General features: G+C 54.0%; 1 protein-coding gene across 7 annotated transcripts in view; it reads left to right on the forward strand.

The window, feature by feature from the left end:
• Positions 1–748: 748 nt before the first annotated feature.
• ADCYAP1R1 (ADCYAP receptor type I) overlaps positions 749–22265 on the forward strand; it is a 59187-nt gene continuing 37670 nt past the window's right edge. For 4 of the 7 annotated variants that reach the window (XM_004045271.5, XM_019031640.4, XM_004045270.5 and 1 more), the window contains exons 1-3: positions 769–1158; positions 11625–11746; positions 13274–13379. In XM_004045271.5, coding sequence (XP_004045319.1) covers positions 11696–11746; positions 13274–13379 — 157 coding nt within the window. In that variant the 5' untranslated portion in view covers positions 769–1158; positions 11625–11695. Of the gene's footprint in view, positions 1159–11624; positions 11747–13273; positions 13380–22265 lie in introns of all 7 variants that reach the window. The other 3 variants (XM_004045269.5, XM_055347294.2, XM_019031639.4) reach the window with 3 other exon arrangements.

Genomic DNA, 22265 nt, shown 5'->3' on the forward strand with positions numbered 1-22265 from the left:
AATAGTAATTTATTCAGCATCGGCGAATCAATGATACCAGGGAGAAACTACTATGGGGTGAGTGTACCATTTTTATTTAATGCTGCTGTGAAGAGCCCTGGGGGCCAGTACTATTGTTCCCTTGTGCAGATGAAGAAGCTGAAGCTCAGAGAGGCTGAGCCACTTACCCAAGCTCACAGAGCTGTGGCACAGCAGGCACTGGAGCCAGGCAGTCTGATATTTTAAGTTGCCTCTGTCCTGTAAGCACCACCATCCCCTTCCTGGTCTTTCTCCGGGGGCGGGGGGGGGTCACATTGGAGGACATCCCGACAGGCACCCCAAAACTAGCTGACCCTCCCAGGCCTGGGCGGTAGGGGCAAAGAAGAGCCCAAGGAGGGTCTGAGACTTGCCTGGTAAGGAAGGCTTCTTGGAGGAGAGGGAAGACAGGCTCTGATACACAGGAAATCTTGAGGACCTAGGGAGAAGAAAGAGGGCTTTCTAGTCCTGGCTGTGATGGAGAGACTGGAAAGAGGGTGGTGAGCCCAGGAGGCCCAGAGACAGAGGAGACGGGGATGACAGGGGGTTGAGGCCTCCACCTCAGCGACCCCGACCCCCGCCGCTGGGATTTCCCGCCGCAGCTCCTGCTCCAGTCTGTGCTGCGGGTGGGGTCGGGTTGAGCAGCCCGGCGCCCCCCACCGCGCCCCTCACCGCACCGCCCTCGATCTAACCCCGCCCCCGGGCGCTCATTGGCCTGCAGCACCCCCTCCCCAGCCTGTGAAGTGAGCAGAGGGAGGCGGTGGTCGGTCGCCTCCCTCCAGCGCCCAGCCTGGCTTCGCGGCGGAGGCGGCGCCTCTCCCGCAGGACGGAGCCAAGCTGGACTGCCGCGCCGCGCGGGGCGGGCAAAGGGGGCGCTGCGCTCGGCCCAGGGCAGGGAGTGACGGCGGCGGCGGCGGCGGCTCCGGGCGAGCGTGGTCCCCGCGTGCGCACACGCACACGCCGCCGCGCAGGGACACACGGACCCCGGCCGCCCGCGGCCACACAGGCGCGGAGACCGGGCTCGGCGCGCGCTCCTCGGCGCACACGCTCCCCATCCCCGCGCCGCGCGGGCCGCGGACTCGCAGGCTGCGCGTCCTTTGCGGAGTCTGCCCCGGCCCCACGGACAGGCCCCGCAGTGAGCAGGTAAGGGTCGCCCCGCCGCGGCTGCCCCTCCACGCCTCGGCCGTCTTCTCCCCGCTCCAGAACCTTCGCCCAGCCGGGACCTCGGATCCCCTCCTCTGGCTTGGCGGTCTCCGCCAGCCGCGACCTCCACCGACGGAGAGCGGGCGAGGGCCGGCGCCAGGCAAGCCTCCCAGATCTGAAATGAAGCCCCCTCCCGCCGCTGCGCCCTTCCTGCGCGTCAGGCTGACACCCCCCAACCCAAGTGTCTGGCGCTGCGCTCGGGGCGGCCGATCGCCGCAGACTGCCGGGGTGGGGGTCGACCTAGCTATCTCACGCCCCTCCTGATGCGGAGAAGGGAGACCAGGGGGGCAGGCAAGCCATGCGGCCGGAGGGACATGCCTCCCTACCCATAGGTGGACGGACGCACCTAAGCGGATCGGGAAGGCAGGGCTGGAGGGTCCCCCGGGGCTAGGTACCGCAATCCGCACGGGGTTTGAGGGCTGGGCAAGCAATGTGCTAGGTGGGGGTTGGGGTAGGGGCCAGTGTAGAATGCCCCTCTGTGGTGACACATTCGGGATTGTTCAAAAGAGTGTCGTCTTCGTTTCCCGTGGCGCGGAGGGGCTGGGGTTGGGGATGCCAGGGCTTCGGTGGTCCTCAGAAGAAACGCCCTGCGGGGTCTGTGGGGAAACGCACCGGCCTTCCCAGGTTGAAGTGGGCCCGCTGAGACCCCTGCCTGCCGCTTTAGAGGCAGAAGCTCCTGCGGCAGCTGCGGGGGGCAGAGGCCATATCCTCGGCGGGACCTTGGCAGGTTAGGGGGCTCAGAAGGGACAGGGGAGCCAATGGATGCAACTAGACCCTCAGGAGGGAACCCAGCCGGAAGCCGATTGCATTTCACTTGGAGCTGAGGAGCGGAGCCTCACCCCTGGATGGAGCTCAGCCCCCTTTTGGAAGATGGGGGTGGGGTGGTGGACACCTGCTAATTCTTCCGACCATTTTTATGTTTTTGAGTGCAGGTGCGTCAGACTCCCTTTATCTTCCCCAGCCTTACAATGTCCCGCAAAGCCCCCCTGGCCCTCTCCAAGACACAGCATTTGGCTCTTCCCATGAGCGGCCCTGGGGAGGAGTTGGGGGATGGGAAGGGGCTGGACGCAGCATGTGGAGGGCAACTTGCCCTGGGACTGCAGCTGGCCAGAGGCAGACAAGCATCCTGAAGGTCAAGCTAGAAGCTTTGAGTGGCGGTAGGATTCCCAAGAAGATGGAAAACTATGTTTGAGCCTTTGGGGGCAGGGGCAGCAGGCAGCACCCAGGTTTTCTCAGGAGACCCCAATTAAATGAGTTTGGTGCTGGGTACAAGTAGCACTGGTGGAGTCCCCAGTCCTAAGCTAAGTTCTGCTCCTCCCTGACCTTGGGGAGGGCAGGCAGAGGCACCAGCTTGGACACAAGCCGAAATCTGAACATACAAATTGGAGGTGGAACACGCTGAGCAGGCCGTGGGCCAGCTCTTCCAACCAATCCATCAACAAGTGTGTGTGGGGTGACGATGGAGGCGGGCCTGATACTTTTCCTCTTTGGTCATGGGTGGTTCATGGGTGGTTGGGTGTCTGGGACAAGACCCCCAAAAGTCTGTTTGTCCCCATGTGTGGTGAGGGGAGGTGTCTGTGGGGAGCCTCTGAAAGGATCCCTCTCCTGCAGTCTCGGGACTGATCTAAGCTAAGGGGTGCGTTAAGTCCTGTTTCGTATAAGGTTCAGGCTGGCAGGGGATTGATTGGAGAAACACTTTGGGACCCATGCCTTTTCACATGGCCACCTCTCTCTGTTGTGCATCAACTTTGGGACACTCCCTCAATTTGTGTCGAATAATTAAATACACACATGGGAGTTTATAGTATATGTGGCTGAGAGGCTAGGAAAGCTAAGGCCACAGGGTGGCTTTTCTCTTGGGGACAGGGCTTAAGCTGGAGTGTCCCAGGTTGCCGCCCTCCCAGGGACAAGCATTTCATTGACCTGGGGCTGGCGCGGATTAAGTGGAGGGCATCTTGTGCTGTCTGCCACAGGGCAGAACCAAGGTGTGCCAAGTGCAGAGCCGGAGCTGAGCTCGGTGCCAGGAAGGCCTTGCTTGCCTGAGACCCACCCACCATGGGGCTGACACTGGAGGTGACAATGAGTTTCCTGTCCTGGGCAGGTTTGTGAGCAGAGGGATGATGCCTCAGACAGGAGCTGCCAAGTGGCTTTCCACCCTGGAAGGCCTAGAGGCCTCAGAGACCCTCAGCCTTCCCTGAGGAGAGGAATCTGATTCCAGGGTCTGAATGAGTTGGGCTTAGTGGTCCAGCTGCCTGGCAAGATGGAGACTGGAAACTCCTCAGCTGCGACGTGTTTGTACCGAGCTCTGGATGCCGTCAGAGGCAAACGGTGACAGCCACCCCCACAGTGACACACAGAGAGGGAGTGACACACAGCTGGGATGGCATATAGGCTTTCTATGACACCTGCCAGAGAGCTGGGGCACAATAGTGACAAGCAACACCAGAAAGACAAATGGACGTTGAGACACACCCTCTCACACAGATCTGGGCACACCCGGGGACTCAGAGATATTTGCCCAAAGAAGATCACAAAGGTCTTCATTAATAAAAGTCCAGCTGAATATTGAATTGAATGGAGGAAAGTGTGTGTGTGTGTGTGTGTGCATGCACGCACGTGCGTGCGTGTGTTGCATAAGCCTAGAACAAGGGTAGACAACCTTTTTCTGTAAAGTGCGAGATAGCAATTATTTTACGCTTGTGTCCATAGACAGCTACCTAATTCCACTGTGTAGCCTACTGCAGCCTTAGATGATATGTAAACAAGTGAGCATGGCTCTGTTCTGATACATTTTATTTATGGACACTGAAATTTGAATTTCATACGTTTTGCCTGTGTCATGAAATATGATTCTTGTAATTCTTTCCAACCATTTAGAAATGTAAAAAGCATTCCTGGCTCACTGGCCGTACAAAAATAGGCTACAGGCTGAATCTGACTGGCTGGAAGGGGTTGCCAGCTCCTGCAATGTAAGGTTAGGAAAGATAAATAAATGGTCAGAGAGGTTGACGAAGGGAGGGGCTTAGCTCTGATAGCTGCAGATGCCTGATGGTACCTAGGATGCTTCGCTCCATTCTACGTGGAGCTCAGAGTGCCCATCTGTTTAATGGGTCAGGCCTAGGAGAGGGTCCCTGCCTGGCCTCAGCACCCTCCCCCAGATTGGCCTCTGCTTTGTCCCTGTGATCGATTCCCCCACTCTAAAGACACCTGGAGACAACATTCAGGACTGAAAAACTGACTGCTGTCACTTGAGCTTGCCAAACAGTTCCTGAGCCCCCTTCACCATTCGCCCTTTGTGTCCAAGTCTGTGCCCATCCCCATGGGTGGGGAAGCCACACGGAAACCTGGGCATGCCCCTTGTTTCTAGACAAGACTCGAAACTCACAATGAACATGATGAGACCTGAAACAGCTCAAAGGAGAGGGGCTCCTTATCTCAGGGCTAGGGCTTCTCAGTAGAGGGCAAGGTCATAAAGGGCAGGTGCTGCCTGAGTGGGCTTCCTGGAGGTGGTGGTGGGGGGTTGAGTTGGCCTTGGAGGATAGCTGGACACTCTCATCCCAGCTCTCCACAGACTCCGTGCATTGCCTTAGCTGCTCTCATCTTTCCCTCCTGATCAATGGGCACTGCAGAGGGTTGGCTGAGACAAACATATATATATCCTTCCTAGGCACCTCTGAACTTCCCAGCTGCTGATCTAAGGCCTGTGGACTTGTGTAGTGAACCAGGTCCTGCCTTCTGTTTCTTCCTTTCTCTACTGCCTCCTCCTGAAATTTCCTTCCTGCCACCTGTGGTGGGGGTGGGCCAGGGAGACACTCCTCTCTCATTTTTCCGTGTCTCTGGATTCTGTCCCCCACTTTCCATCCCAACCGCCTTCCTGCTCAGCTTAGTCCCCCATCACCTCTACCCTAGATCCAGAAAAGGGCCTCAGGGTACATTTCTGCCTGCACTTTCCCCCTTCATCTCTGCTCCCCAGCCTTTGAAGGGATATTTTCTAAATGAGAAGCTGATCACTCCACTCCATTGCTTAGAACTCTTCATTGCCCCACCCCTGTCTGGTGGAACAACCCTCCAGCTTCCACAGACTGGCACCAGCCCTCCACCCTCTCATCCACCTCATCACCTCCTGATATCTTGTTGTGCTCCTTGACACCCTGGAATCACCTTCCCAAATCCATCCAGGGGGCACTCATCCAAGTTTTCTGGGCACTCGTGTGTCTTGCCTGTGCCAGGTGCTGTGGGCACACGCACGTCAGAGCTGGGCTCATGCTCACTTAGGAGAGGCTGAAGCTTAACCAGGGTCTGCACAAAGGGAAGGGCGCTCAGTGCAGAGCTACTCCTCCCCAAACCATACCCCCTGCCGGGCAGGTGCTCAGTGAACATTTTCCACAAGCTTGTGCCTCCCTCTGGCCAGGCTTCCTGTTCCCCTTCCTCCCCTCCCTCCTCTCATTCCCTCCATCCTTTCCCTTCCTACCTCCCTCTTCTCCCCGAATTTATCTTCTGCCTTCTTCCTCCCCCTCCTCTTACCTGGCCCAGGGGGTGCACTCCCTGACTCCTCCAGGTCAGGAGAGGTCCCTGCACTATCCAGTATGGAAGAGAACTCCTCACAGCACCCTGGGAAGGACTCTGCAGCATGACCTTGGGGAAGTTTCCTGGTCTCCTAGGGCCTCAGAGCCTCACCAGTGAGATGGGATGATACTGCCAACGTGCACGGGTGCCCCAGCCTGGCCCTTCCTTGCTTTGGACCTGGTTTCCTACCCAAGCTTGTGCGAAATGCAGGGCATGAGTGGGATCATCACTGGGGCCCCTCTGGTGGCCTGACTCCTGTCACCTTGTCACGCCTGCCATTGCCAGGAGGCCCCTGGCCCAGGAGTTTGTCTGTGCCCTTTATCAGCTCTGGTCTTCTTGAGGAGGAAAGAGGTTCTAGAGGGTTCCCCTCCTTCCCTGCAGCAGCTTCTGTCCCTCCCTTTGAGGGGTGAGTGGGAGGGGGGCAGTGTTTCATCTTTCAGCCTTCTGTCCCTTGTTCCTGGCCCTAGGAGGGAGAGGAGGAAGTAGGGGCGGTCCAGCTCCCCTGTCATGAGTAAATGGAGCACGGGGAGAGCAGGGGAGGCAAGTGATGTACTTAGCCTGGCCATCTCCTTTCTGGTATCCAGGCTTGTCCTGCCCTCTAATGGGGAGGGATGCTGAGTGGCCAGAAGATTCCAGTAGGAGGTGGCACAGATGGCCCCAGCCCCATGGGCAGATGAGAGTCCCAGGGCTGTGTGGCCCAAAGAAGAGGTGGGGTAGGCTGTCCACACCCCCCTGTGTGGGCTTATGTGAGGCAGAGGAAACTGTGCTGCTCTGAGCTGGTTGGGAAGGGCACAGGGACATCAGAGCTTCCCACTGTGGGCCTGGGCCAGACGCTGGAGTGGGGCAAGTGTCCATCTCAAGAGCAGAGTTGCCTTCAGCCAGGGGAAGCAGAAGGGCTCTGCCAGGCTTTGGACAGTACAGGGATGGCTGGAGGGTCTCTGAGTCCCCTCTGCACGGAGATGTGGAAAGTCTTCGAGCCCAGTGAGTCACCGCTCGCTCCCATGTGCTGACTGATGATGCTATCCTGGGTGTGCAGGGGCCACCACTTCCTGGTGCAGCGACTCAGAGGAGGACATGGCTGCTGTAGTCAGTTTCACTCCAGGTTCGGTGGCTGGGCTTATGAGGCCTGAGGAGGAAAGGGGAATGGTGTGCTATTGGGATCCCCCTGAATTCCCTTACAGTCCAGGTATCTGTAACACATCCCATTCTTGCCAGGCAAGCCTCCAGGCTCTATATTGTGTGACCTTGGAAAGTGTGTCGCCTTCTCTGGCCTCAGTTTCCCTATCTGCACCTTGGGAGGTGGCTCTAAAGTCTATTTCAGGTCTGAAATGTTGTGTCTGTAACTAACTCTTCCTAAGGAGGAAACTAGATATAGATATGTGAATGGGTGTAGTGGTGGACCTGACCAGCCCCTGGAGGTGTGTGTAGGGGTCCCTACTAGGGTACCAGTGGACTCTGAACTGATCTTCATTTGACCAGTAAGAGAGGGCAGTGGAAGCATAGGGATGGAGTGCACCAACTTTGGAGCCAGACTGCTTGCGTTTACTTCCCAGCCCTACCAGGGACTTGCTGTGTGATTTTGGGGAAGTTGCTTACCCTCTCTGTGTGTCGGTCACCTCCGCTATAGAATGAGCTAATGCTAGTAACTATTTCAGGCAGGTTAAATGAGTTAACACATGTTTATTGCTTGGAAGAGTGTCTGGCACATACTAAGTATTTAATAAATGTTAGCCATTAGTAAATAAAAGCACAGGAGGCCTGCTGTTCCCATTTTGATTGTGACACGGTGCTGTGGGGGTGGAGGTGACAGCAACAGGGTACAAAAAGTCTGAACACAAAGTGGTGAGATAATAATAATAGTTAACACATGTATAGCCCTTACTGAGTGCCAGGCTATAGTATATACTCTATAGTTTATTTGTATAAATTTGCTGATGCCTCACTGTAACATCTATGAGATAGACATTAATATTATTCCCATTTTTCAGATGATAAAAAGAAGGCACAGAGAAGTTAAGCAGTTTTCCCAAGCTCCTAGGGCAAAAACCTCTGGCAAAATGGTCCCAAGTCTGTCATACTAAATGCCAGGAGGTGACTTTAATCATCCTCCAAAACTATCTGCCCCAACAGAGTCTGGACCCAAGAGAGAGAGCCAGGGAATATGGAGTGACCCATTTTCCCATCCTGAGCCACTTTTGTGGCTGGGCTGAAATCCATCCTCAGGGAGGGGAGAGATCAACCCTGGGCTGCAGTGGTGGGGCCTGGCCTGTCCCTTGAGGGTGTCACTAGCAGCTTGGGAGAGTCTGGAGGAGGAGGAGCCACTGGCAGGGCTGGGGTGGCCAACAAGTGAGGGGACGCATCTCAGAGGGACACTGCAGAGAAGCACTTGGTTTGGGGCAGGCAGCCTAAGTCTGTAAGCTCTGAGCGTTGTCCAGTTGGGGGCAGTGCAGGGTTGTGGTGGGGGCAGAAGTGCCTGGAGGGGCTGAAAAGATTACCGCCCAGAGAGGGGAGAGGCTGCGGGAGGTGATCCCTGAGGTCCCCAGCGGAGTCGAGGCCTGGGAGCTCCCAGGTTCTCTCTCCCCTCCTCTTTGCTGGCGGGGGCGTCTGTGTCCAGTTGGGCAGGGGGTGGACTGTAATGGGTGTGGGGACCAAGAGAAGGTAACAGTGGGAATCAAGAACCCTGGGTCTAGTTCCAGAAGAGGCACCCTATTGAGAGTGCCCCAGCTCCCTTACCCTGGGTCACTGGGCTGGGGACACACCTGTCTCCTAGTAAGCAGCCTGGCGGTGAAGCAGAGGGCTGGAGGTGGGTAGGGGCTGGGGCCTCTGCTGGAGCTTGTCTTCTGTCCCCTGCAGCTACAGCTGAGAAGCTGCCCTTCCCACAGCAGGGGCGAGGCCCCTGCAAGTCTGGGCATCCCTGCATGTGTGCGTGCATGTACACACATGTGCATGTGTGCCTATACCTGCACCCATATCTGAATCCAAATATATCTTATTGCCTCTCTGTAGCTGAATGCCTTTGCTGAGTGAGTGTGTGTAAGCGTGAATTGTTCCGTATATCTACAGTCTGATATGTGACATATCTGAATATCTGAATTGTCATGTGCTTACATCTGCACATATCTTTGTTCTGTGTGTGGTCCTCTATGTGTCTGTGAAGGAGTGTGTGTGTCTGTGAAGGAGTGTGTGTGTGTGTGGTGTGTGTTGGGGGGGGGTGTGTGGTTGCCTGTCGGTCCCTGAAGGAATCTCCACCTTGTGTATCCCATCATGGGAGTTTGTATTGATACCTTCAAGTGGTGGCCCTGGGGATAAATGTCTCTCTTTGTCTCTGTAGGGTTGACATGTCTTTATGATCATCTCTGTGGACCTATTTCTGTGTATTTGTGTGTGTTTGTGTGTGTGTGAGAGAGAGAGAGAAAGAGAGAGAAACAGAATCAGAAATCCACCAGTCCTCAAAACACAAACTCATTCTCTGTTTGCTGCCACCGGCTCCCCCACCCCACCAGAGCTGTTCAAAATCCTAGTTCCTCTGTGCCAGCTCCCTGGGTTCTAATAAAGGTTAAAATAGAGGCTTTATAATTCTAGCTATACACGAGCATCACCTGGAGATCTTTAAACAACACTGCTGCCTGAACCACAGCTGAGAGCTTCTGATTCATACTGGGGTCGGACGTTAGGGCTTTGCTGGGGAAGCAGTGAGTATCTGCTAGGGGGCAGCCCAGTCCTAACGGGGGTAGTGCTGCTGCCACCTCAAGGTGTTGCTGGGAGCAAGGAGCTCTGTTTTCACCTTTTTGGCCTGAGGTTGCGGAAGGTGCAGGGAATCGACGCCTGATCTTGGAGGCTGTCTGCCTTGCAGGATCTCCCCGCAACACTCTGCTGGCCTAGAGAGATGGCCTCCAGCCTCTGTCACTGGTGCCAGACACTCCTCCCTCGCAGCCAGGCAAGTCAGGAGGGTTGTCTCTTTGCAGGCAGAGCCTTGGGTTCCCCAGGGCTGGTAGAAGTGACCAAGCCCTTTAGGGGCCACCAGTGCTAGGTCACGCCAGAGGCAGCCTGTGGCCACCAGGGGTGTGGCAAGCCCTGGGAGCTGGTACAGAGACGGAAGCCTGAGTGCCTGGTAGAGATGGTGCCTCAGGGTGCCTAGAAGTGCTGAGGCCAGTGCTTGCCCAGCCTGCCCTGTCCTCCCTGACCCACAGGAGGAGGCTGGGCCAGTGTTGCCATGGCTCCCAGGCTTCTCGGAGCATCTCTTGGGATATCTGAGGCCTCCCTCCCCAACTCTGAGTGAGCCCTGGTGCATAATATGGGGAGATGGGGGCTCCCTCTTTTTGAGCCTTCCTGCAGCTGGTTTTATTTCTGCTTTTTGGATGCCTGCTTATCTCCAGCTTAAGCTTGGAGAGGCCCTGTGGGAGGCAAGGAGAGAGGGAGGGGACGTGGTTAGGCAGAGAGTGAGGGACACAAAGGCCCCTGGGGTGCAGCAGTTCTGCCTGCTGGTGGGGGGTGTGCGAAGACATGTTGGGATGTACATGTAGGATGTGCTTGGGCCCCCCATGGCCTCCCGGGCCAGGCACCTGTGGGTTAGCAGTGCCCTGATATGGGCCTACTCAATCTCTTTTATAATAATTTAATAGTAATAATAATTTTTAAATAACCATAACCATCGTACAGCTGAACTGGAGCCTATTTAGCAGTGCCTGTTGACGGATGCTTTGCTGTCCCATTTTTTATTGTTGATGCTATTTTAAAGGATGCTGTGGTGAATGTGCTTGCATATGCTTCTTTTTGTCCAATTGCAAATATTTATCAGATGCAGAATTGCTGTGTTGTAGGGTATATGTCGTAATGATCAATTTTAGAAGCAGAGTATACTCTTCCCCTGGGGGCGTGCTGGGCTCTTGCAGCCTCCTTTTTTGACTCCCTGTAACCTGTCTCTCTGGTCCCCACCAGTGGCCCCAGTCCTTGCAGGCCTGCCCCCTTGGAGCTCCTGCAGCTCTGAGGCCTGAGCACATGCTTCAGCTGTCGCTGTGTTTTCCGTGTCATGGTTTAAGACTTCATCCCGAAGATGAAGTAGAGTGAGGTAGGGCAAAAAGTGGGTGTAATTGTTAGGGTACCAGGCCAGGCAGCTGGAACAAAGAGGCCTTTTAAGGGGCTAAATTAGCTAGAAGGTGGTTTCCCTCTGGTGTAACAGTCTGGAGCTAGGTGGGCCTCCAGGCAGGCTGGGTGGCTGGGCTCCACGAGGTTGCTTGGCGATCCTGCCTCCTCTTGCAGCATTGCTCCCTATCCACTCAGATACGGTTCACGTCCACACTGTCAAAGTGGGGTTTGTTATTTGGGAAGGGTTAAAGAGCAAGAGCAGAGATCATGCCATGCCCTCATGCACAGAGGGTGCAGATGGGGCCACATGCTGCCACTCACATTCCATAAGTGCTAATAACTTCATCATGTGCCCACACCTCCAAGCAAGAGATACCAGGAAATATCATCTCTAGGTGAGCATGCATGTGCCAGCTAAAACTTTGTCACTGTGGAGGAGGGGGAAAATGCAAAGGTTTGGGGAGGCAATCCCTCTGTTGCCAAGGAGAAAGCCATTCCAGACCATGCCAGGAGACTGGTGGAGCTGAGCCAGTGTGTGCCCACAGTATCGCCAGCACCTAGCACAGACTGAGTGCCTAGCACATGTTTGCAGGGCAGAAGAAGAAAGAGCAAGACGGATGCAGGCAGGGAGGTGGGGTTATCCTTGGAGGCTGAGAGCCGTGCTGCAGGGAGCTGGGGGAATAAGGAAGGGAGGTGGTCTTGCCCCCGGACACTGCACTGGGCTCACAGGATTCACACCTTTCCTTCCTCTCTAGCCCAGAGACACACTGGGGCTGACCTGCCGCTGCTGTCAGTGGGAGGCCAGTGGTGCTGGCCAAGAAGTGTCATGGCTGGTGTCGTGCACGTTTCCCTGGCTGCTCTCCTCCTGCTGCCTATGGTAAGGGCCCTGGAACATCTCTCTGGGAGCCCCAGGCTCACCTGAGCCCCTGCTCCAGAGAACTCATGTTTTTTCTGTGCCCTCAGCTCAGCTCTTCATCTGGCTGGTATTTCTGCCAACACCACCACTGGGCCACCCAGTGCCTTTGTGTGAATCAGAAAAGACATGCCTTCCTCAAGACCCTGTACTGATTTGACCAGAAATGATTACAAAATTTACAAATCTTTATGATGGTAATGTGTGGCAACCTTTAGAGTTGCACAGTACACAACCTGCTCAACTGAATGCAGGAGCCCTGGTCAGGGCTGCAGAAGCCTCTTTCAATTTTCTCGTCACTAGCCCACAATGCCCTGCCAGGATAGAACTCAGAAGCCTGCCCCCTGCTCAGATCTCTCCCTGAGTAAAGGTGGGGATGGGGAGTGAGCAGAGGAGGACTCCCAGGTTTTGGTCCCGCCACTCTACCTGAGAGTTCAGAGTAGCAGTGGGTGAGGCTGTCCTCAGAACCCTGGGTACCAGTCCTGCCTCTGGCCTGACTCACTGTGTGGCCATAGACAAGCCTGTCCCTTTCCCTGAGAACTGCCTGCACATCTGTGAATAGTAGGGATTGGACTGTGTCCCCAAAAATGGCCCTTGGCAACTCAAATGCCTTGTGACTGCCTCCACACTTGCTGACATCCCCCTGGGGACCATCCCTGCCCTGGGGTTTTGAGTTAAAGGGACGGCATTTGGGAGCAGCTGTCATGATAGCAGCGCATGGGCTGTGAAGTTACTTGGTCCTGAACTTGAAGCCCATATCTACTATTAACCAGTGGTATAACTTTGGGCTGGAGTTTCTTAACCTCTCTGAGCCCCAGTTTCTCCTTCTGTAAATAAGGGTGGCGAGTAGGCCCCACTAAATGGCAGCACTGCTCCTTAGCCTGCAGCTGCTGGGGGCACTTTCTTCCTGAGTTCCTGGAGAAGAGAGAAAATGAGCTTTCTCAGCCTGACTTCTCCCCTACCACTTGTTTTCTCCTCTAAACTGCAGTAGTAGCCTCGTGGCTGCTGGAGTCAGGCCTCCTGGGTTCGAATCCTGGCTTTTCAGCCTACTGAGCCATATGACTTTGAGCAAGTGACTTAACATCTCTGTACTTAAGTTTCCACATCAGTAAAATGGAAAATGATAAAAATAGTACTTCATAGTACTCTCCAGATCCATACACACACACACATATGACACTCAGAATAATGCATGCACAGAGTGAAGTGCTATATGCGCTTGCTAATATTATTATAAGATGTGGAAACTGAGACCCCAGGAGGGAGTGGGACCTGTCCAAAGCCACACATTGAGTTGGTGACTGAGAAGAGCCCTTATGGTATCTCTCAAGGTGAATGTCAGGGCCCCTGCTGGCCCTGACATCTCTTGTCACCCTCCTCTCTGCTTCTGCTCCCCACTCCCCCCAAGACACTGCCCCTGGGGCTTTGGTAGGAGAGCTTACAGATAGGCCTCCTACCCGCTCCCACCATCCATCCTGTGTTCTCCTACAGGCCCCCGCCATGCATTCTGACTGCATCTTCAAGAAGGAGCAAGCCATGTGCCTGGAGAAGATCCAGAGGGCCAATGAGCTGATGGGCTTCAATGATTCCTCTCCAGGTGAGCGGGGCAGCAGGGAGCATGCCACGTCCCCAGTGCCAACTTTTAGAACTGTTTTCCTGTGCTCAGGCTCAACCAGTGAGTGGTCAAGGGTATGGGTTTCTGGGGACTTCAGAAGGCCCTCCAGAATACTGATGTCCTGGATCTGCTCTGGGCAATGATGCTGGGGTTGCTCTCCTCAAGGCTGATGTGGTCTGGATGCCTCACAGCTGTTCTGGGTGACTGGACATGGCTGCCTTCTCTCCCACAGGAGCTGGGATAGCACTGGTGCCTGAGCTGGGCAGTGGCTGTCAAGAGCTTGTTAGCAGGCAGCATGGGCCTGGTGGCAGCAGGGACACAGCTATTGCCTGTGGCTGAGCTGTACAGCACTTGGTCAACGCAGGGCAGGAAACGTGGGGTCCTTTCCCACCTCTTCTGCTCATTGCATCAGAAGCCAGAGAAGAAAGCAGCAGCAGGAACTTCAGTCTTGAAGACTTGGGTACAACGCTTCTCCTGGGGCTGCATTTGAGGAGGGTCCTGCTTCCCTCCACTGGAGGAAGCACACATTGCAGGACATTGAGCGTTCTTAGCCTCTCCCTCTAAATGCCCATAACGTCCCCGATCCCAATGACAACCACAAAATGCCTCCCAAGATTTCAAATGTCCCGAGGGAGTGGCACGATCCCTGGTAAGAACCAGTGGCCCCATCGAACCCCTCTCCTAACTCTCCATTGTGCAGATGGGAAGCTAAGGCTTACAGAGCAAAGGCGCCCTCAGCTCTTGGCCTCAGGGGAAGTTGGGGATTTAGGGGAGGGGGCATCACAGAGGCCTCTCCAACCTCACTTTTGCCTTAATCGTTGAAGGACTGGCTCCGTGCTGCCTAAGGGTAGGGCTCTCTGCTCAGGCTGGAGGGATTCATTTTCCTTCTGGATCCTCCTGGCTCCTCTGAGCACCATCTATTTAAGCACTTGATTAATCTGCAGCCCAGTTAAATGGAATGGTCCCGCTGGACGGAGCTCCCCAGCCAGCTGCTTCTCAGTGAGCAGTAACTGGTGAGGGAGCTACTCTGGACCGTGCCGGCCTTTGCCTCCGCTGAGCTCTTGCTGAGCCCTAACCAAGGTTGAATGTGGATTTGGGGCCCCACCAGTGAGGGAAACTGAGGCAGGGGGCCCAGAAGGGCACACAGTTGGAGGAGACCCAAAGAATATCCCAAGAATATCTGGTCCAAGTCTCTGTTTGGAGGATGGGACTGCCGAGCCCTGAGGGCAGGGATGGTGTGGATCACATGGAGGATCAGGCTGAGGTGGGTCTGGAACCCAGGTGTCCTGCTCCCAACCCAGGGCCATTGTTCCTGCATTGCATGTCTCAGATACATTTGGGGTTGAGCAACAAAATCATCCAGGAGGGAAGAATAAAGGCAGGGACTGGGGTGGGACAGGGACCTCAGTGTAAGCTGTGTGCAGTTTAATTGCACACCTGCTTGTTGAACTCTGGGCTGAGAGGGCAAGACAGGCCTGTCCACAGGGATGTCGTGGCAGAGACAAGGGAGATGGATGCCAGGCTGGAAATACAGCATCCCTGGAAGGGCCAGGACAGTGCTGGGGAGGAGGTCTCACCTGCAGGTGTCCTCAGGAGAGGAAGAGATGAGTTCTTTGTGGGAAGGATTCATATATTGAAACTGGATCCTTGCTTCTTAAACCTGGCTGCACATCTGAATCACTGGGGAACTTTCAGAAAAACGTACTCCAGCCACAATCCAAACCAATTAAATCAGAAGCTTGGGTCCGTCATAGTCACCATAGTTTTTAAAAGCTCCCCAGGCGATTCTGATGAGAAGCTGGTGTTGAGAACCCTTGAGCTAGGCCCAAGGGATAAGTAGGTATTTGAAGGTGGTGGAGAATTGAGGGACAGACGAATGGGTGAACACTGTAGGCTGAGGAATCCACAAGAGGCAGGAGCCTGGTGTTTTTGGCAGTAGTGAGTAACCTCCTGTATTTGGAACTCAGTATTGGAGCAGATGGGTTGGGCTATTGAGGGGGCATGGCTGAGGGCCCAGGGAGCAGATATTGTGTATTTCATGTCATCTCCACTGGAGATGAAGGTGGGGGAAAACAGTGGCCGGCTCCCACTGAGCTGGCATCTCTGCAACTGCCCCAGGGGCTCCACTTGTGCCCTCTCAGGGACCTTGTGAGTCAGGGCTGGCCATAGGAGGTCAGGGTGTGAAGGATTCTCCAAGAAGTGAGTGAATAGCTCTCCTTTAACCCTGCCCAGATGGGAGAGGAGGCTGCAGCCTCTCACGATCTGCCTAAGGAGAGGGTCCCTCATCTATCCCTACTCGTCCCCTCCCTTGAATCATAGGGTGGGGCTTTATAAAACAGAGCTGAGCTAATTAAGCAGAAGCAAAGGGCAGCCATTAGGTGGGAAAGAGGAAAAGAGTAAAGGCCCAGTTGGACCACCAACTCCATGGCCCTTTCCTGCTCTGGGCCTCAGGAGCTTCTCTTTTAAAATGAGTGGGGTGGGGTGGATCATGTTAATAGCCAGACCCTCTATAGACTTCCTGTGTGCCAGGCTCTGTGCCAGCACTTCATTCTATCACCACAGCAGCTGGAGGGTGGGGGTGGGTCTATTATGACCCCTATTTTATAGATAAGTGAACTGAGGCACAAGGAGGTACTTTGCTTAAGGACATAGTCCATTAAGAGGCAGAGGCAGCCTGTACCCTCCACTGCTGGGATGCACCACCTCTAAAGAGTGACATGCTCTGGGTCCCAGCACCCCCCCGGGCGCAGCACCAGCCATGGGATCTTTGAAGGGCCCTTAACACCTTAATTTTCATGTCTGAAAAATGGAGGAAAAATGATACCTACCACATAGGATTGTTGCATTACGTGATAAAAGCCTGTGAGAAGTGCTAAGGACAGCGTATGGCATTTGCTAAGCACTTAACTAAGACACTGTAGTTATTAGGAGCTGTCATCTTGGAGTGTTGGGGGTTTCCAGGGCTCCCACCTTCTGCTAGATCCCAGTTCTTCTGGGGAGTAGAGAGACATCTCTAGGAAGCAGGTCAGTGCCACTTGGAACAATCCTGGAAGCCCCTCTGGAAGAGCAGGGGAGAAGTTAGGGAGCAGATCTGGGCTTCAGAGGGCAGATGGAGAGTACAGGAAGGTGGAGAGAAGCATTCTGCTGGGGAAGGGTGGAAAGGGAGCAGTGAGTAAGGTGGGTGGGCACTGTAACAGCCAGCACTTCAAGGCGGGCACTGGGTTATCTGTCTCTCTCTCTCTCTCTCTCAGACACGCACGCATGTGCGCACACACACACACACACACACACACACACGCACAAGAACGCATTTAACCCTCACCAGCCTATGGGCTGGGTAGAGTTTTACCCCCACTTAACAGATGAGGCTGCTTAGACACAGAGACGTTAGGTTGCTTGTCTCTTACCTAGTAAACCCCTCAGCCGGGAAGGTGGAGCCAAGGTGTGCATGTGGATGGTTCTGGAGTCCATGCCTTCACCCCTGGGCTGCATTTGCTGCTCAGAAGAGGAGTGAGGAGACGCCCTGGCCCTCAGCTTTCCCCTTGTCAGGGTGAAAGGTCATACAGCAGAGGCAGTTGCAATGAGGCTGGAAAGAGGCCTTGGGAGACAGGGACCCTGAAATGTGCTCCAGGTCCACCCTTTTCTTAGCTATGAAAAGGCCAAAGGGTGTTTGTGTTTCTAAGGCCCAGGAGAGAATGAGGTCTCGGCCTCTAATGACTTGCTTGGGAAGGAGAGGGGCAGGCCAGGGTGAGGGGAGGCCCTTGGGGAAGCTGTCCTGAGAAGCAGTGTCCATCTTGCTCACTTTGGGGCTGTTGTCTGAAGAGCTTGCCCTGCAGGCTGAGGTTGGGGGACTCCCCTCAAGGGGCCTCAAGTTCAGGGATAGCATTGACCTTGCTGTCACTCACCAGGAGAGGCCTTACTTTTCCCCCATTGCACCTTCAAGAACCTCTGGCCTGCTCTTAGGGGTACCCTGGCTGGAGCTGGGCTTCTTGGCTCCAAATTAAACACACTTGTGAAAGATGGGCCTCTACCCCTCTCGTCATACCTGCAGCACTGTAGAGCCCCCAGGAGCATTTAAAGGTGCTGATGTCCAGGCCCCTCTCCAGACCAAAGTCCTCAGCATTTGGGTCGGGGGGGTCCATGCAGATCTGTGTTAAAAGCCTCCAGGTGATTCTAAAGTGTACCCAGGTCTGAGAACCACTGGCCAGAGCACAGCATCCACCAGGGTACTCAAGTGATCTCAGGCAGAGAGCAGCCCTTCAGGGCCCAGATAAACCAGGCTGGGGAGCTCACTACTAGCTGAGTCAAATCTGAGCGTACCAAAGAATCGACATCTGTGCGTTGTGTTATTAATCCGTGCCAGTCCTCCTGCTGCATCTCTTTCCTGCACCTTCCCTGCCCAGGTGGTCCCCAAGCACACATGCCATGCACAGAAGGCTGGCCAAAGGTCAGCTGATGTCCTTGAAACACACTTGAAAAAGGAAACCTGGCAGCTTTTTCCAATGCCTGTTGAGTGTAAACTCACAACAGTGTCTTTTATCTAGGTTTAATATACTTGTATATATTTTGTGTGTCTCTCATAATTTTTTAAATCTAGTAATATGAGTCAATTGGAACAAGAGCCCTGATCTGTTAGTTGAATTATGTCTGTGGCACTGTGTGTGTGGCTGGGGGGCTCCAGGGGGATCCAGGAAAGTACCTGTTTCCTTCAAGCCCCTGCTCCTCACTGGTCCTGGGACCTCTACCCTAAAGAGAACCTAGGATGGTGCTGTGCAGAGTGGCCTTCAGAGTGGTAGCCAGGAGACAGATGCACTGAGGGGAGGCACCCATGGTAGCAGGCAGCTTAATGGGGGTGAAAAATAGAGCCCAGAGAGGTGGCCGTGGGGAGTGAAAGCAAGCTTGCAGCCTGCCTTGCATTGTTTGCAAAATCCTTGGCATGTTTTAAAGGTGTTTATTGAGGAGAGGAGGGGGTTTGGAGACATAGTCATTTTGTCCCTCGTTCCAAACCCCCAAATGCTAATGGGATTTGAGCCAATACCAAGTTGGCTCTGTCATATGATGCCCACAGAGGCTGAGGCCAGAGGTGGTGGTCATTGGCCAACCACACTGGGGGCCAGAGCCAGCTCTGGGGTGGGATCCAGGTCTGTTATATCAGACAGGGAGTGCCCTTTCTCCCACAGTGCTCTTGTGACCAGAAGGGAGGGACAAAGGACGCCTGTACCTGGGAATTGGCATCTCCAGGCCACACAGCCCCCAGGCTCCGTTCCTTCTGCAGTCTGCCTGCCCAGAATGAGACCAGCCGGCATCTCCTCTTCATAGGGCTGCAGCTTTTCATCAGCCCAGGAACCTTCCCTGCATCTAAGCAGGGTTGGTCGGTGTGGTCCTCCATGGGGGTCCCCACACTCTAGTGGAGGAGGAATAGGAGGCCTGTGGTGGCCATGGCAGGGGCAGCAGAGAGCAGACTTGGAGGGAGGAGGGAAAGGCCTGCTCATTGCTATTCTGACCTGGTCTCAGAGGCCTGCCCAGGGCACCAAATGCCTTGAACCAGTCCTCTCTACCTTCAATAGAGGGGAGAGGCCAAGAGGAGGGAAGCACATCAGGGCTGGGCCCAGGCTTCCCCATCCTTAGAGCAGGAGGAGCTTCTTGTCTGGGCCTCTCAGCTGCTCTGAGACTCAAAAGGCATCAAGCCTGAGGAAAGGGTGGTGTCTGCAGGGACCCTCGTGCTGAGGAACTTATTCGCTGTCTGACACAGGGTGTCACTTCTATCCAAACTTGTGTCTTCGTGAAGTCTGGTCATTCTAAAACTTGAATATCAGATCTTCTGTTAAAACACAGATTGCTGGGGCCACCCCCAGAAGTTTCTGATTCAGTAGATCTGGATGAGGCCTGAGCATCTGCATTTCCAGCAAGTTCCCAGGTGGTGTTGCCGGTCTGTGGTCCATATCTTGAGAATCACTGACTTCCAAAGGGGAGGGTGGCATCTTTAGTCCTATGCCACCCCCAGCACTCAGCTCACAGTGGGATCCTCATTTCATGGAACAGAAACATTGGCCGTAAAGTAAATTTCGGTAAATTGAATTGTTTTTACCCTTAGATTGCATGCTAAAATGGGGACCTTGTTCTAACAATACCTGGGCATCCTCAGGTGGCTTCTCAAAGGGAGGACCACGGCTTTGCCTGAGTCTCTTTGGTGCCCTGCTCTATGGAGTTTTGAACACTGTGGAACTGGACAAAATCATCACCATGACAACTCAGGATTAGCTCCTTATTTTGTTCCAGACAAAAGCTAATAGCTTATGCGTTCTCTTTCAGTCGCTCTGCCTGAGTGGATCCCTTTCCTCCTGCTCTCACACTTCACTGCCACTCCTGGGCACTTTATAAGGTCTTAGGTGGAAGCAGCTAGGGAGAGTGTACGCAGCACTCCCCGACCCACCCCTGGGCCTGAATTCCTCTCCCCATGTCCCCCAATGGGGGCCTATACACAGATGGAGCCACGAGGCTTGGAGTGCTGTGAGGAGTGGAGAGGTCTCACAGAGAACAGGATCTGTTCTCATTTTCAACCTCTGGAGGAGGAAGGGGAGGACGGGAACTTGGCCTGGGCTGCACTCGGCCATCTCCTCCCTGAAACATGTTTTCCTGGCTGCTGTGTCCCTTGCCTGTCCTGGTTTTCTTCCTCAGTCTTCTTTGCCAAGGCCTTTTCTAAATGCTGGCATTTCTATTGGGGCCAGGCCTATTCTCTCCTGTTTTCTTCCCTGATCTTTGCTCTCTCACTAGACAAACCATCCATGTCCGTGGACTAAATAGTATCCCTGTGCTGCCTACTCCCTGCCCTCTTCTCCAGTTGCTACTTCTCTAGACTCCAGAGTTTTTTCCAGCTGCCTACTTCGACAGCTGTCTCCTCTTGGCTCTTAGCACCATCTCAAACTGAACATACCCCAGACTAAGCTCTTGCTTTCCAACTTGCCTAATTCCCCCAACATCTGGTTCTCACCTGGCCCTTTCCACTGTGGTAAATGATCCATCCATCCATCCATCCATCCATCCATCCACCCACCCACCCATCAATCTACTTGTTCATCCAGACACTGAAGCCAGAAACCTGGGAGACATCCTTGGTACCTCTCTCCCCTGCACTGTGTTGGCCTCGACTCTGCAGCAGTAACAAATCAATCTTAAAATCTCAGAAACTTAGCACAGTAACATTTCTTGCGTGCATGTATCATAGGCCAGTGTGATCAGCAGAGGTAGGAGGTGGAGCTCGACTTCACACAGTCATTCAGGGATCCAGGTTTCTACCATCTTGGAACACTGCAACCCTTAACATGTGGCCTTCAAGGGTGGTCCAGAGAAGAAAGAGAGGCAGGCTGTGGAAGCTTATGAGGGACATTTTAGAGGTGGATTCTGCACTTCCACCCTCTCACCATTGGCGTGCCCTCAGTCATGTGATGTGGGTGAGCACTAACTGTCTTTTGCTGACTTGCCAGACAGGTCCAGCCAGTGTGTTGCCAAGCCCTGTCAGCTCTGCTCCTGACTCTGTCCCACACAGGACTCCTCTCCAACTCTGCTGCCATTGCTCCAAATCAAGCTTTTTCATCTCACCCCTAGACTATAGCCATGTCCTAACAGGCTTCCCCATGTCTGCATGTCTGCTATTGGACTATATGATCTTCCCCACACAACCAAATCCAAGTGTGACTCCTTGTCTTAAAGCCTCACTGTGGTAGGTCGAATAATGCCCCCACCCCGCCCTGAGAGGCCCACGTCATCCTAATCCCTGAAACCTGTGAATATGTTACTTTACATAACAAAAAGAACTTTGCAGAGGGAATTAAGGATCTTGAACTGAGAATTTTATCCTGGGTTATTTGGGTGGACACAGAATAATCACATGGGTCCTTATAAGTGAAAGATGGAAGCAGGAGAATCAGAGAAGAGAGACTTGAGGATGCAAAGCTGCTGGTTTCAAAGAGGGAGGAAGGGGCCATGGGCCCAGGAATGTGGGTGGCCTCTTAAATCTGGAAAAGGCAAGGAAATGGATTCTCCCCTAGAACCTCCAGATGAAATGCAACCCTGCTGACACCTTAATTTTAGCCCAGTGAGACCCATTTCAGACTTCTGACCTGCAGGAATATAAGATGATGAGTTGTGCCATTTTAAGACAGTAAGTTTGCTTACAAACTTACAGCAGCAGTAGGGAATGAGTACACCATCCAGTGTCATCTCTAAACATTGAGCATAACAATCTAAAATTATTAACACAACCCACTGGACTAAGAGCTCTGTGAAGGCAGAGACTGGGCCCTTTCTATTCACTCTTGTATTGCTCTGCATTGTCTGACTCGGTATGTCTTGAATAAACGAGTAATTAAGAGAGAGAGGGAGAAGAAAGTGGGAAGAAAAAAAGATAAAAGGAGGAGGGGGAGAAGAACGACAAAAGGCATCTTGAAATCTTCCAGTCTCAACAAAATTTAGCTTTGTTGAGACTGGAGTGTGGAACATATGGGTCTGTAGAAGCTGGACGTACTGTGTGTGAGTGGAAGGAAAATCAGTTGCTGTTTTTAGTTAGAAAAACCCAAGGCTGTCTCAGGAGCCCAACTCCCATCCTCCCAAGCTCCAGGGAAAGGGGCCTGGGAGGATTCAGCTCCAATCCGCTGAGGCCAGAGCAATTTCCATTCAAAAGAGGAGAGGAGGTGGGAGCCTGCTGGGTCCTCCCATCTGTGCTGGGCTGGGAGGTGGTAACTGCAAGAGAAATGGGCACCAGGGCATTCTGGGGAGCCCCAGGGAGGCAGCTGTGAGTCTCTTGAGACCGCAGCAATGCAGGCTAGAGGGCTGGATGGAGGCCTTCGAGCTCTCGATAGGGTCAGGGAC

The sequence above is a fragment of the Gorilla gorilla genome, chromosome 6 (genome assembly GCF_029281585.2).
Source record: "Gorilla gorilla gorilla isolate KB3781 chromosome 6, NHGRI_mGorGor1-v2.1_pri, whole genome shotgun sequence".
Lineage (NCBI taxonomy): Eukaryota > Metazoa > Chordata > Mammalia > Primates > Hominidae > Gorilla > Gorilla gorilla.